The following is a 15,067-nucleotide window of genomic DNA, read 5'->3' on the forward strand; positions in this document are numbered from 1 at the left end:
GATCATATAACAACCAACCAAAGATGAACAGGCATCTCCAACGACCTAATGAGCCATACCAGATAAACAGATGCGGGTTCCAAAATTATCACTTATCATTCAACTAGCTGCCTAATAAATCTTTGGCAAAAAAAAAACAAAAAACCCCCACAAACCTAAATCATTTTTATATTCCACTTTTCAGCAACTCAAAGCAGATTACATTAAGGTGAAAATTAATTTGCCACTGAATTTCTTTATTAAAGCTGATTAAGTGAATACTAATCCATCCAAATGTGAATACCAAGCAGAGCAGACCAACAATTTCAGGTTCAGCATCTTATTGTCCCAAAAGGTAAAAATGTCAGTAAGCAGATGCATGTATAGCACTAATTGAAATATCATATCACAGATTAAGAGAGAAAAGTATGGATTTGCAATAGTATTGTAATGGGGACTTCGTTTTTCCCCAGTAAACGACAGTTTTTACTATCTTCTAAAATCATCCTTAAGCTTATTTAGAAGTGCTGAGATCTACCAGTGTGAGTACTTTGGGAAGAGTGGCTGAAAGAAGTAAAACTGTACAGAGTACCCACCCCCCAAGAGCCTAGGGCCCCAGAGGCTCTAGGCTCTTGGGGGGTGTTATGCAGCCTCCCATCCACCAGAGGTCCCCTTGGAGCTGATTCTAATCTCACTCCAGTCTTAACCTCCATGATCCCATGACTCAGCAGGGCTCTGCCTATTTAACCCTGCCTTTGGTTTTGCTCAGTGTCTTGTCATTGAGTTCCCTAGCTCGTTGCTTGGCCGTGTCCTGGTCTACTGTCTGGCCTTCCAGCTGCTTTGCTTTGCCTGTGGTCTTCTGAGGCCTTCTGCTATAGTCCTGCCTGGTGGCCTTCTCAGGTCTGCTTTCTAGTCTGTTGCCTTTGCCTTTTGTCTTCCTTGTTCTGCTCTGTCTTTTCCTTGTCTGTCCTTTCCACTGTTCCAGTCTGTTCCAACCTTACTCGCACCCGGTTCTAGTGTTCCAGAGTTCCATACTTGCTTACACCCATTTCCAGACTCCAGTTCCATGCCTGCCGGATTTCAGCCCCACCTTGTCTCAAGTCTCCAGTCCTGCACTGCCTGCACCTCTACATCAGCCACAGTCTAAGTCCTGCCGGCCACCAGAACCCAAGGGTCCAACTTGCGGGGGAGGTGACTGGCTGGTATAGGCTGAAGTTCCTTAGTCCTGTCTGCATCCATCCTGAAGTCTGGCCTGCCCCTGTGGGGGTTCACCAGCCCTAGCCAGGCCCACAGCAGTAAGAGAATCACAAGGTCATACTGTCCCTGTGGCAGCAGGTCCAGGACATCTTGTCTGCCTGGTAAACCCAGTGAAAATCTTTCTGACTACTTAGAACCCCAAGGAATTCCAAAGTGTTATATAGGTTAATCTGCCAATCCTGCCACTTGGGAATACAAGAGGTGCACATTTCTGAATCCTATGTGTCTACAGATTTGATTTAGATGTTCTATGCCTAAATCTATTTGTTAAAATACCTGCTCTCCCAAGAACTCCAGTTCCTAGAGCCCTGCTTTCTGTCCCTTGTTACTGGGAATACAAGGGTTGCAAATGTGTAAATTCCATATTTCTAGAGGAATGCAAATGTGAGGTGCCTACATTTATTTCTGACCAAATACCTGCTCCTTCAAAAGCCTTCCAAAGAAAGCCTGTTGCTGCACTGGCTTCACATGATATGTACTCTCAGAGATCTCTAGATCACCCTGTAGTTAATATGCAGCATCTGACACTGAAAACTGATCAATTGTTAAAGTTACCTGCCTAAATCTATTTGCCAGGTTAATGGCTATGCCTGTCTGTATTTCATCTCCAGCTCAGGCTAACCTACTTTTAAAAACAGCCTTTGAACAAGAATAATTGGTAAGATCTACTTCAACTGCTTCTGAGTTTTCCACTCTGTTAACTAATACTCGGGCCGATTCAGTAAAGTCTGCGGGAGAGCAGGCGAACGCCTGCTCTCCCGGCGCACGCACAGACCACTCGCCTGTGCATGCGATACAGTATTTAAATGAGGCCCGGTGGTAGAAACAGACAAAAGGAGGTGCTAGGGACACTAGTGCCTCCTTTTGGCCCGGAGCGGCGGCTGTCAGCGGGTTTGACAGCCGACGCTCAATTTTGCCGGCGTCGGTTCTCAAGCCCGCTGACAGCCACGGGCTCAGAAACTGGACGCCGGCAAAATTGAGCATCCTGTTTTCGACCCGACAGCCGCTGGCCGACTTCAAATTTTTTTTTATTTTTTACCCTTCGGGACCTCCGACTTAATATCGCCATGATATTAAGTCGGAGGTCCCGAAGGGTAAAAAAAGTAAAAAATAAAAAAAAATTTGAAGTCGGCCGGCGGCTGTCGGGTGCACCCTCCGACTTAATATCGCCATGATATTAAGTCGGAGGGTGCACAGAAAAGCAGTTTTTACTGCTTTTCTGTGCACTTTCCCGGTACCCGAAGAAATTAGCGCCTACCTTTGGGAAGGCGCTAATTTCTGAAAGTAAAATGTGCGGCTTGGCTGCACATTTTACTTACTGAATCGCACGGGAATACCTAATAGGGTCATCAACGTGCATTTGCATGTTGAGGGCGCTATTAGGTTCGGCGGGTTGGACATGTGTTTTCCGCCCCTTACTGAATAAGGGGTAAGGGAAAACGCACACTGTACCTTATCAGCCCGATAGAAAGCTGTGCCTTGAAACCTGAAACTCCAGTTGTAGGTAATCAGAAGCTAATTAGAGTTTGAGCCCTGCAGAAAGCAGCTTGCACATTTTGTCAGTGGTCTGGTTCAGCCTGCTTTATCTAAGTCTGTCCATGTGGATGAAGTTTAAAGATTATTTCAGTAGTGCAGGTTACTACTCCCAGCTCTGATCCTGTAGCAGACAGCCAGAATAACTTCCTGTCCAGAGCCTAACTTTATCCCAAAATTAAATCCAGTGTTACACTCCAACCCAGATCTTCTGCAAAGCAACCTTTACCTAGGAAGGATCTGTTATTCAGCACCCAGAGCCTGCCCTTACTCTCTGAAGAGAACTCTAAACATGCTCCTGTTTCTACTTTTGTCCCAGATCCTGCCTTGAACAATCCAGTCATAGGAAATGAATGCTGCACTACAGAGACTCCAGCCCTACCGCTCCTGGAGAAGCCCAGTCTAGCCCCGCCGATCCAGGAGGAGCCCAGTCCAGCCATGCTGCCCCAGGAGGGGGTCCAGTCAAGCTCTGCTGCTCTAGGAGAAGCTCCAGGCAGCCACACCAGCCTTCACTTCGAAAGACTTTAGTCCACTAACTTCTCCCTTAAATAACCCAGTTCAGGTATCCTCTATGGATTTCCAAAGACTCCTGATGTTCAGTTTCACCCTGGCCATACCTCCAATGCCCTCCTTCTCAGTGGGACCCAGGGGGAGGGGGGCTTAACAGGGCGTGTACTGTTGATTCTGCCCATTATGCAGCCTCCCAACCACCAGAGGTCCCCGTGGAGCTGCTTCTACTCTAGGTACAGTCTTAGCCTCCATGATCCCATGACTCAGCAGGGCTCTGCCTATTTAACCCGCTTTTGGGTTTGCTCACTGCCTTGTCATTGAGTTCCCTTGGCACTGTCCTGCCTTGGACTACTATGTGACCTCCGGGCCTTCCAGCCTTGTTTTGCCTTATGTGGTCTTCTCAGGCCTTCTGCCTTTGCCTTGTTCTGTCTGTTGGTCTTCTCAGGCCTGCTTTCTAGTCTGTTGCCTTTGGCTTTTGTGATCCTTGTTCTGTTTTGTCCTGTCCTTGTCTTGTCCTGCTCTGTCTGTTTCAGTGTTTCAGTCTGTTCCAGCCTTACTTGGACCTGGTTCCAGTGTCCCAGTCTGTTCTAGAGTTCCACACTTGCTTGCATCTAGTTCCAGACTCCAGTTCCATGCCTGCCTGATTTCAGCCTCACTTCGTCTCAAGTCACCAGGCCTGTACCTCTACATCAGCCACAATCTGTCCTGCAGGCCGCCAGAACCCAGGAGCTCAACCTGCAGGGGAGGTGGCTGTTATAAGTACGAAGACCCTTAGTCCTGTCTGCATCTGTCCTGAAGTCCTGGCCTTCCCCTGTGGGGGGTTTACCAGCCCTAGCCGGGCCCACAGCCATAACACAGTGGCTGACTACTGCATAGAATAGGTGAGAGGACAGAGGTCCGGGACAGTGTGTGGCCCTGGGACTGTGCGACCCTTATATTAGGGACCGCAAACCAAGAAGGGATTACATTATCTAAATACCTTTGCAGCTCCTCTGGGTCTTCAAAATTTTTGTATTGTTATTTATAGTAATCCTCATTTTTGCTGGATAAAATAAGCTATATCTAGCTCCCATACTTTTAAGCTATGTTCGCATGCTCAAGAATCTTTTTTTTTTTTCTGCACAGTTGAATTTTTTAAATCAGTCATCATGATTATTTTCTCTTTCCCACAATAATGGGGATCTCATTTTTAATCTTGGCAATAATTTATGCATGCTGAGTATGGTACAGAATTTTTTTATTTTTTTTTTTTTGTTTATCACCACTGGTCTTAGGATATGCCCATTGATCTTGAAGTATGGGAAGGCACTCTGTTTGACCTCTCAGTTTCAAAATTCTTTGTCAACTTAATATCCAGCAGTTCTGGTAAAAATTCCTTTATGAAACTTACTGGGATCAGCTCCTTCTGGCCCCCTCAAGAATTCCCAGTATATGCAGGTTGTTCCTTCTCCTTCCCTTTGCACAGTCCTCCACTTCAGCTTCTGAGTGTAGTAGTCAGTTTCATTTTAACTTGTAACTGTTCCAGCACCCCGGTACATTCACTCCGCCGTTCCATTTGTCTTTGAAAGATCTGCATTTGAGCTGTCTATGCTGCAATACCTTTGTCTCCTTGATAGCTTTGTGATTATCTTTTAGCATATCTTTCATGCCCAGAAGCTCTAATGTTATCTTATTTAAGGTAGGCTCTGTTTCTTTCTCTTGCATTGCTTTGGGAAGAGAGAGAATGGGTCAAGCTTCACTTTCTTCACACCCTGTGAGGCCGTAAATGTTGTTTCAATTTTATTACATTTAGCTGCAGTCATCTGTTGGGCTGTAACTCACACAGCTGAGAAACTTTTAAAAGCAGGAAATTTTCACTCTGGCAGTGAAAAATACAAATTTTGTGCAGGTATAGCCATGGAGCTCCTGCTCTACGCTTCCATCTGGCTGAACAGCTCACTAGCATCCCCTCAGATAGCCCCACATTCGCGGGCCGATGCAATAACATGCGCGCTGAAAACAGGCATTCGTACTGAGCACCCGTTTCCCTAATGCGAGTGCAGCCACATTCCCTGGGCACCTGATGCAGTATTTAAATGAGGGGCTGCGTAAAAACAGGCAAGCTAGGGGAGAATTGCGCAACAGTGGTGCTCAACTGCTTCAAGGTGCCCACAATTGCAACGTAAGGGAGTAACAAAATAGTGGATGCCACAAGAAGTCTTTTCCAAATCTTTATTGATGGAGACGCAAAATTCATGTACAACTGCCCGACTCTGGCCGAGTTTCGCCACCAATGGTGGCTGCCTCAGGGACTTGTATTTCAAAGAATCATTGGGATGATGGTTAAAATAACTTCCAACGTGCACTGTTTGTGAGTGGAGACGGATCGTGCAGTTGCTTGAATGAAATATACATGTGCACGTTGGAAGTTATTTTAACCATCATCCCAATGATTCTTTGAAATACAAGCCCCTGAGGCAGCCACCGTTGGTGGCGAAACTCGGCCAGTCGGGCAGTTGTACATGAATTTTGCGTCTCCATCAATAAAGATTTGGAAAAGACTTCTTGTGGCATCCACTATTTTGTTACTCCCTTACGGCTCTACTGGATCGCCTACCCTGTTGTTTTTTGGGTCCACAATTGCAACGGGCACTCAATACGAGCGTCTGTTTTTATCCCGCTTCTTCAGGCCAAATTTTTGGTTATTTTGCTTAGCTAGCTGAAGCGTCTTATATTAAGTGCCCCTTGCTATGGTTATCTAAATTCTTTGGTAATAATTTTTTTTTTTTTAAATCAAGTCAATGTACGTTTACATTTCTCCAACGCAAGCAGTAAATAAAAGTGTCTCAATGATACTAAGTAGGAGGACACACTCATCGTTACCCAGAGGACCATATATTTTTTAATTTCTCATGAGCCCTTGACTCGCAAATTGACTTTATTCCACCTCCGGAGCTGGAGTTAAATTTGCCGCGTTAAAAAGCGTGCATTGGGTGCCTAGTGTGTTCCTGTATCGAGGGTAATAGCTAATTGCCTCATCTACATGGAATTTACATGTGATGGGGGCTATGGACTTTGCATTTGCTAAGGCATGTTCTTTGGGTGCACTAATCTCCTTACTGCAACAGGTGCTAATGTAGCATGCCCAAATCATGTGCCCAACCATGCATAAACCCTTGCATTGGGCTGGGTGCACTTTATTGTATCGGCCCCCCAAGACACTGCAATATTCCAACCTTGAATCACTGAGATATAGATGAAAGTGCTCATATTATATTTACTAAAAAAAAAAAAAAAAGGTTTAATTTCAGAACCATGTGAAGCTGGAAAAATGCAATTATAGCCAGCCTGGCAATGTAGAAGGGCAGATTCAGATTAGAATCTAGATACTCCCTAAACTGCGTACATCTTTGTTAATGGTAATGTGACTCTATACATTACCCTAACCCTAAGGTTTACTTTCAAAATAATTGTTCTCTCTTGCATTCCCTGTGGTATTTTTGCCTCTTTTCTATGGTGTTCACTACTAAGGCTGCAAACAGATCTAGTTTTCAAGTAATCTATCTATGCAAATCAACCTTAGACTATGTTTGTGCAGAAGGTTAGGGTATGTTTATTTTTTAATATATCAATTTTTCCATAAAATCAAAATAGTATACAATGAATATTTAAAATAACATTGAAGCAATAATGTAAAACTTGTCACTCAAACACAAAATATCACCTAATAAAATCAATATCAATCTCTTCATAACTAATCAAGAAAGGCGACTAAGTTAGATGAAATGAACAGTCAGTAACTGATCATACAGTTCTGTTAGCTAATTAAAACTTGAGTAAATAACCAGAATTTAAGTTTTCAAAGTCTAAATTAATTTCTCTCTAAATGAAGAGAATGCCACAATAATGATGCCTGATACAGAACGGAAGTCTGCAGGTATAACCGATAGCCATTTTTCGGTTACTAATAAACCATGTGCGAGTCCTAATTTCAAGCTAGAGCATTGTAGGTCAGTAAGGGGGAGGATACCGTTGAAATGCAGCCTCTCCCTTTGAGGGTTCTGGAATGGCCATCCTTCAGAGGTTTTTTATGCAGCTTACTAGAGGTAGTCTGTGGGCAGTCCTTTATGGGTTTTGAGAAGTTAGGACATAGTTGGTACTTTAGCCTTTGTTGTTTTTCAGGCCCAGTCAGAGGCCTATGGAATCTGACCATGGTCAGGAGGGCTTCCATCCAGTCTACTCACTAGCTGGTTAGGCTATCCCATTGGGTATATTTTGGGTTTTTATAAGTTTCTTGGTGAAACCCTGTGCAACACCTAGACTCAGAGATTGGGGAACCCTGTTTTTAGAGCTGCCTGAGTTAGGGAAGACCTGCCCCTCTACACCTCAATGAGGATGGAGGTGGCAATGACCTGGTGCCAGGATCCTCCACTGTTAAATTGTTTTATAAGGGAAGAGACTTTGCTTTGAGGCTCAGGAGGAAGTGTTTGGCTGCCCCTTCCTACCTGAAGGGAACATCAGGACCTGCTGTTCCAGAAAAATCCTTCTCATTGGGGACCTAGATACCAGGAAACCAAATCAAGGGACTTAAACTGAGAGTAAAAACTTTTCTGTCATCACTGAGGACACCCACAAGGAGTCTTCAAGCCTTGAGGAGAGAGAGAAGATTTTCAATTCTCTAACCAAGACTGTATTACCTGTTTTCATCCACGGTTGAAGGGGATCCCTGTCACTTAAAAGGGGGTACTTTCTCTACCCAAGAGCTTCACTTTTCCACACCTTGGAGGGTGGAGATTCCCAGGGTCCCTGTGAGGAAATATCTTGCACAGGTTGAGAGAAGGAACGGTAATCAAGTTAATCTTACCTATGGAGCTAATGACAAAGTGAGTTGTGCCACTACTCTATTATCTGAAAGTAAACTTTGATTTGGCACCACCTCAGAGTCTGGAGTAATTTTTGCACAATGAGCCCACAGTGTCACCACAGTGTCAACTTCCTTATGATGTACTCCACTCCCAGGGGTAGACGACCTTACAAGATATACCCTTAGCAATCAGAGCCTTGAAAGGTAACTTCCCCCCCCCCCCCCCGCAAGAAACAAAGGACCCACACCTTGGGGAGAAAAGAGACAGTGTCTACAACTAGCCAGGATCCCTGCTCTAAAGAAACTATAAATTATTTTATGGCCCTATCCATGCAGGACAGGCACACCAGGGTGAAGTTACACACGGTCTAAGTGCTCCTGCCTCTTAAGAGAGGCAAAAAAAAAATAAAATCATGGTTTGATTAAGGACTTGGGTACTTGTAAACACATCTGCCTGCCTTCAGATGGAGTCACCTCTCAAATATATGGACCTTGTATGGAACAGCCTGAAAAAGACCACCACCAAAATGTTAAATGTTTGCCTCTTTTAAGAAGTAAAGAACTCAGGTGTTGGTGTGCAGTTTGCTAGAAGATGCCTCTGGCCAAAATACCCAAAACAGAAGGCCATAGATTAGGCATTGGGAGGTAGTATACTAACTTATCCATTTACCAAAATACAAAATGTATGACTATTTTTTTAATAATCTATTAAGTCTGAGTGTTTGTTTTTATTTTATCGGCATCAATGTACTTCAAGTTCTTTTGCCAAACTTCGGAACTTATTTTGTTCAGACAATTCCTAATGTTCCTCTTTAGATCTCTCTATTACCACTACTAAGAATTTACCACATTTTTGTTGAATTTCACGCACAAATACAAAATAATAGTAAACGCTACTGAGAAATCCTGGCAAAAGTTCTACTTGCTGAGGGTAACAAAATTGAAAACAGAGTTAAGGGTAGTCCTGCTCCAAAGAGCTGGACTACCCTTTTGATCCATGTTCATTTTGGGATCTCAAGAGAATCAAAAATCTCAAGAGAATCCCTCTGAAGGCAGGCAGATGTGTTTACAAGTACCCAAGTCCTTAATCAAACCATGATTTATTTTTTTTTGCCTCTCTTAAGAGGCAGGAGCACTTAGACCATGTGTCTTAGACCAGGCTTTTAAATTCACCTTTGTGTGTGCAAAATGTTCTTTTGTGTAAGTTTTTATGAGTTCAAATTTCTGCACTATGAGCCAGCACAACGCAAATATCAAGATTTCTTGTGTGCGTTATGTTTTGCTGTGTGCGCAGGGTTCATAACCCGTGTGTCTTGCACAGACACGCACAGCTAGTAGGGAATAGGGGTCCCAAAAATGTTTTAAAGTGTGCACGTACATCCGGTAGTGAAAAATCCTCTTCAAAGCCTGGCTGACTTATCTAATTATTGCACTATATCAAATTTACCTTCCTTAGCAAAAATTATAGAAAAAAGTATGACTCCAATTGCAAGAATTTTAGATGAAGAACCTGGCTGCCGCCCCGGATGATGATGTCAACCTCTTCATTGTATTTAAGCTCAGGCCCCACACTCCATAGCGTTGCCTTTGCAACAGGTCTCCTCGCTGGTCGAATACTTGTTGCTGCTAAAAGATTTGTCTCTACTCTACATTCCTGATCCTCGTTGTTCCTGGTTCCTCGTTTCTGCCCTGCCTATGCTTCGGATTGATTACACGGACTTTGACTCCGCTTCGCCTGACTACACTATAGCCTATCTCCAGACCCAGACCTCTGTTTCGCCTGACCACATATTGCCTATCTCCAGACCCTGACCTTCGCTTTGTCCGACTACGCTATTGACTTCTCCATGATCAGACTCAGCTCTGATTGACTTCGCTATTGACTTCTCCGTGTTCAGACCTCAGCATCTCTTGCCACAGCCCTTGGATTGCCGCCGGCCCTGACTCAAGCCTACCGTTGGACGCCTCATCAGCCTACTCCCTGGACCTGGACTGATTAGGCTTCAGCCTACCTTTGCTCGAGCGCCCTCAGTCAGCCTTTGTTCCATTGGCACCCGAGTTCCAGAACCTTACCCAGATCAGAATAGGACTACACCATACCTCACCTGCTGTCTCTGGGCTGAACCAACCTCTCTTGCTATTCTATCTCGAGGCCCTCCTAAGTCCTGCTGGCCCCGGCACCCAAAGGCTCAACCCGCGGGGAATGAGGGCTGGTATAGGTGAAGCTCCAGCGGCCTCTGCCTATCAGCCCACTCCACCTGCCGACGGTGGGAACCCATAGGTCCTCACCTACGGGTTGCATCAACCCTACCTTGGCCCAAGTGTCCACCTCCGACGCAACCATTTCTGTATGTATTTATTAACTTTTCAAAGAAATTGCAAAGAGGAGGAAGAAGTGAAAGATGCATAAATGGATATATCTAACTCTTTGCAAATCACAGTGTTGAAAAGTAATTAACACTACTGCCCCTCCCCCACAAAAAGAAACATCTGTCAAAATTAAAAGGTGTATGGCTAGTGAACCCTGAGAAACAGAGAAAGAAGAGAGAGAGAGAGAGAGATCTCCAGGAAACATATTTTAGTTCACAAAAAGCCTACCTTATTTCCTCCTGTTACAAACTGCTTGCAGCTGGATTTTCCAAACTGAGGATGAACAGCAACAATCTACATTTTGGGAATACAAATAATTTTAGATTGTGTTGATGTCATGTGGGTCTTTACAAAACAACTTGCTATTCTGCTTTTCTTACTGAATGAACATGAATATAGTCCCTCATAAACACATCGTTATTAGACAGCATAATGCACATCAAATAAACCATAAGAAAGATAGTCAGATTCCAATAACAGCCACGAGATCAATATGACACAAAAAAAACCTGACAAATATTCTCAGATATTGGTCCACATTTAATCCAAATTTAATTTTTAGAGCCCAATTTTATTAAATAGTGCTCAGGCTAAAGTCTTCGCAAACAAATTACCTGCAGACTTCAGCCATAATTTTCAAAACAGATTTATGTATGCAAGTCTGCTATGAAAATGAGCAGGTTCACAAGAACTCTTATGCAGCATACATGCACACAACTACACCTACATGGGAGAAGATGTAAATGTTCAAGCATACATTTAACATGCATAGTTTCAGTTTTATAAAGTATGCATCCAAATGGTTTCTCCACCATATCTCCACCCCTGGGAATGCTTCTTTCAAGTATACATAATTTTGTATACATAACATTTCAAAAGGCTTATAAATACATGTAAAATGGAATTTTACACTAATGATTTTGAAAATTCACTTCTTTAAATTTATTACTTTTAAAACTAGTTAATTTTAAAAAAGCATATGTTTCATATAAAGAAAATAAGAAGTATGCACTTATAAAAACATATTATAAGGTTAAGAGGGCACTAATGAAAGTCATTTCAGTGTTTTATCCATGGAAACCAGGTCTTAGATTTTTTGTGTCCATCCACAATGCGGGCAAAATGACTTGTGTTTATCTACCCCAATAAGAAAATAAAAAGAAGTAGACAATTTTTTTTTATTACTGAAGTTCTCAATATGTAATCCAAATTTCATTATTTGACTGGTTTCAAAACTCAGTCAGGAATCTTGACAACATGTTTTAGAGTAAAAAAAAAAAAAAAAATTCAGACTTGCAATCTCAAAAGTAACACTGAAATCATGGGGCTGGCTCCATGGCTCAAGCAGTAGCACTGTATGGATCCCCTGACCACTGGGGCTGGGTGAACCTGAACATTTTTACAGAGGTGATGTTGCTTAGGCCCAAGGAGGAAGGCAAGATAGCAACCGCTGTGCTGGCCTTTGATATTCAACATATGGTACTAGGTATGCACCCTGAAGAGAGGGAACAAAACTGGAAGAATTAAGGGAAGACAATTTTTTTTGTATAGTTATATTTATTAACTGAATCTCATATATTAGCTAAGGGAAGACCATTTTAAAATAAATGGAAAAAGGTAGCAATGAAATGTTTAAAAGTTGCCACTTTTTCTTTCCTGCATGCTTTGAAAGGCACAGTGCTTTGCAAAAAGGTTTTATACCCTTGTACATTTTTCATATTCTGCACTCTAAAAAACATACACATCAAAAAGCATTAAAGTAGGAGTTTGCTTCATTGATCTAAACATACGCTATGCTTTCATTGTGAAAGAACAATTATAGAAATATTCCAAAAGTAATGAAGAATAAAAAAATAAAAACTTAAACTGTTTAAGTCTTCACACACATTGACTCAATACTTGATAAAAGCCTCTTCTGCAGCAATAACAGCCATGAGTCGTATAGAATAAGTATCTACCAACTTTGCACAGCAGGATAGTGCACTTTGTATCCATAAGATACCATAAGAGCTCAAGCTCTTTCAAGTTGTTTGGGGATTGTCTGTGGACTATAGTCTTCAACTCTTGCCACACATTTTCAATTGGATTCAGATCTAGGCTTTGACTGGGCTACTTGAGGGCATTCCCTGAAAAACTGAATGAATTATTTGCCTCGGTCTTTACTGAGGAAGATGTTGAAAACATACCCACACCTGAAACATTCTTTAATAGTAATGATTCTGAGCAACTAAAACAAATCTCTGTGATAATGGAGGATGTAATAGATCAAACTGACAAACTAAACAGTAACAAATCACCAGGACCAGATGGCATCTATAACAGTGTCCTAAAAGAACTCAAAACATGAAATTGGAAACCTGATGCTAGTAATTGGTAACCTTTCATTTAAAACAGCCATAATACTTGAGGCCTGGAGGGTGTCAATGTGATGCCAATATTTAAAAAGGGCTCCAAGGTGATCCAGGAGACTTTAGGCCAGTGAGCCTGACAGTGGTGTCAGACAAAATGGTAGATGCTATTTTTAAAAACAAAATCACTGGTCATATAGACATGGCTTAATGGGGAAGAGTCAACATGTTTTTAGTAAAAATCTTGCATTACCAATCTTTCAGGTTTTTTTTGAAGGTATAAATAAACATGTAGATAAATATGAGCCAGTTGAAGTAGTGTATTTGGATTTTCAGAAGGCATGTGACAAAATTCCCATGAAAGACTCCTCAGGAAATTAAAAACTCATAGGATAAGAGGCAGTGTCCTGTTGTGGATTTGTAAATGGTTAAAAGATAGGAAACAGTAGGTAGGACTAAATGGTCAGTTTTCCAAATGGAGAAATGTCATTAGTGGAGCAACACAGGGATCGGTACTGGGACCTTTGCTGTTTAACATTCATAAATGATATGGAAAAGGGAACAATAAGTGAGGTGATCAAATTTACAGATAATACAAAATTAATCAGTTAAAATAGCAGTGGATTACTAAGTATTGCAGAGGGACTTTATGAGGCAAGGAAACTGAGCACTTGAATGGCACATGAAATTTAATATAGAAAAGTGAAAAGTGATGCATATAGGGAAAAATAATCCCAACTACAGGTATACAGTACTGGGTTCTAAATTGGGAGTCACCCAGGAAACGAACCTGGAGTTCTTATGGACAATACATTGAAACCCCATTAGAGGTCAAGGATCTCAGCTGCTCTCTTCCAGCCACCTGACTTATTGGCGTCCAGCTTCGGCTTTGCAGCAGAAAGCCACCATTACATGCTCTCAGTTGGGACCAAGTGGTGGATGACCTATGTGCAAATTATGCGCACTTTGGCAAGAATAGTGCAGGAATCACAATTGGATAACGTCACTCTCCTTGGACATTTAAACCAGCTCAGCCCTGTACTTCTTGCCTTGGCAACAAGTTTTCTGATGGATCTGCTCCTCAGTATGTGTTGCTTCTCCTTGTACTGACTACCCTTGTTCCTGGTTCCTTGTGTTACTATGTCCCGGTCTCCCACTGTGCTTTCATGTCCTGGTCCTTCTTTGTTGCTTGTTCCTCGGTGTTCTGCTCTGTCCCTGCTCCTTCTTTTGTCTTGCCCTGTCTCCCCTGGCTTGACTTCCTGGTATTGACCTTGGCTTCCTCTCAGACTCTCCTATTTGACTCCTGGACATGACCCACTGCTTCTTAATCTCCATTTCCTTGCTGCCTGCCCCAGCCTTTGACTGGAGTTGGACTTTACTCCTGCCATTACCTCAGAGACCCTTCTAAGACCTGCCGGCCGTCAGAAACCAAGGGCCCAACTTGTGGGGATAATGGTTGGCACAGATGAAGCTCCTGTCAGTCCCACTCGGGGAAAACTGCCAGCTATCAAGGTGGGCTATATGGGCTTGCTCGTCCGGCAGCAACAATCATACCCCAGTACAAGGGTCCACATTCCTAAAAAAACCCTCTAATCAGTGTGTGGCAACAGTCAAAAAAGCAAATATAATGTTAGGAATGATATAAAAAAATGGAGAATAAAAAAAGGAAAAATATTAAATTGTCTTTGCATCAATCCATGGTACAACTGCACCTTGAGTGTTTGGTGCAGTGCTAGTCGCCCCATCTCAAAAAGATAAAGCATGGGAGGCTACATAGGTTAGACTCCTGAGCTTGCAAAAGAGACAGCAGAGAGGGGGCATAATAGAAGTTCATAAATCAGACATGGGGTGGAACATACAGTTATTTATTCTTTCAAATAATACTAAAACAAGGAGAAACTTCATGACACTAACAACCAGCAGCAGATTTAAAACAAATTGTAGAAAACACTTTTTCACTCAGTGCCCCATCAAGCTGCAGAATCTGTTGCCAGAGGATATGGTCAAGGCGATTAGCATAGCGGAGATTGAAAGAGGTTGGACAAGTTCCTGAAGGAAAAGTCCATGAAGCATTATTAGCCAGATAGATTAAAGAAAGATATTGGTCTCCCTGGGAGTAACAGGAAATAGATCTACTTTATGAGATCTGACAGGTATTTGTGGCCCACACTGGGCACTGTTAGAGTCAGGGTACTAGGCTCAATGGACCTTGGTCAGACCCAGCATG

General features: G+C 42.6%; 1 protein-coding gene across 2 annotated transcripts in view; it reads right to left on the reverse strand.

Moving 5' to 3' along the window:
• The window catches only part of VPS41 (VPS41 subunit of HOPS complex), a 413,500-nt gene that overhangs the window by 226,317 nt on the left and 172,116 nt on the right, over positions 1 to 15,067 (reverse strand). For both annotated transcript variants that reach the window (XM_029589524.1, XM_029589523.1), the window contains exon 7: positions 10,721 to 10,786. In XM_029589524.1, the coding sequence (XP_029445384.1) occupies positions 10,721 to 10,786 (66 nt within the window). The remainder of the gene's footprint in view (positions 1 to 10,720; positions 10,787 to 15,067) is intronic.

The sequence above is a fragment of the Rhinatrema bivittatum genome, chromosome 2 (assembly GCF_901001135.1).
Source record: "Rhinatrema bivittatum chromosome 2, aRhiBiv1.1, whole genome shotgun sequence".
In the NCBI taxonomy this organism is placed as follows: Eukaryota; Metazoa; Chordata; class Amphibia; order Gymnophiona; family Rhinatrematidae; genus Rhinatrema; species Rhinatrema bivittatum.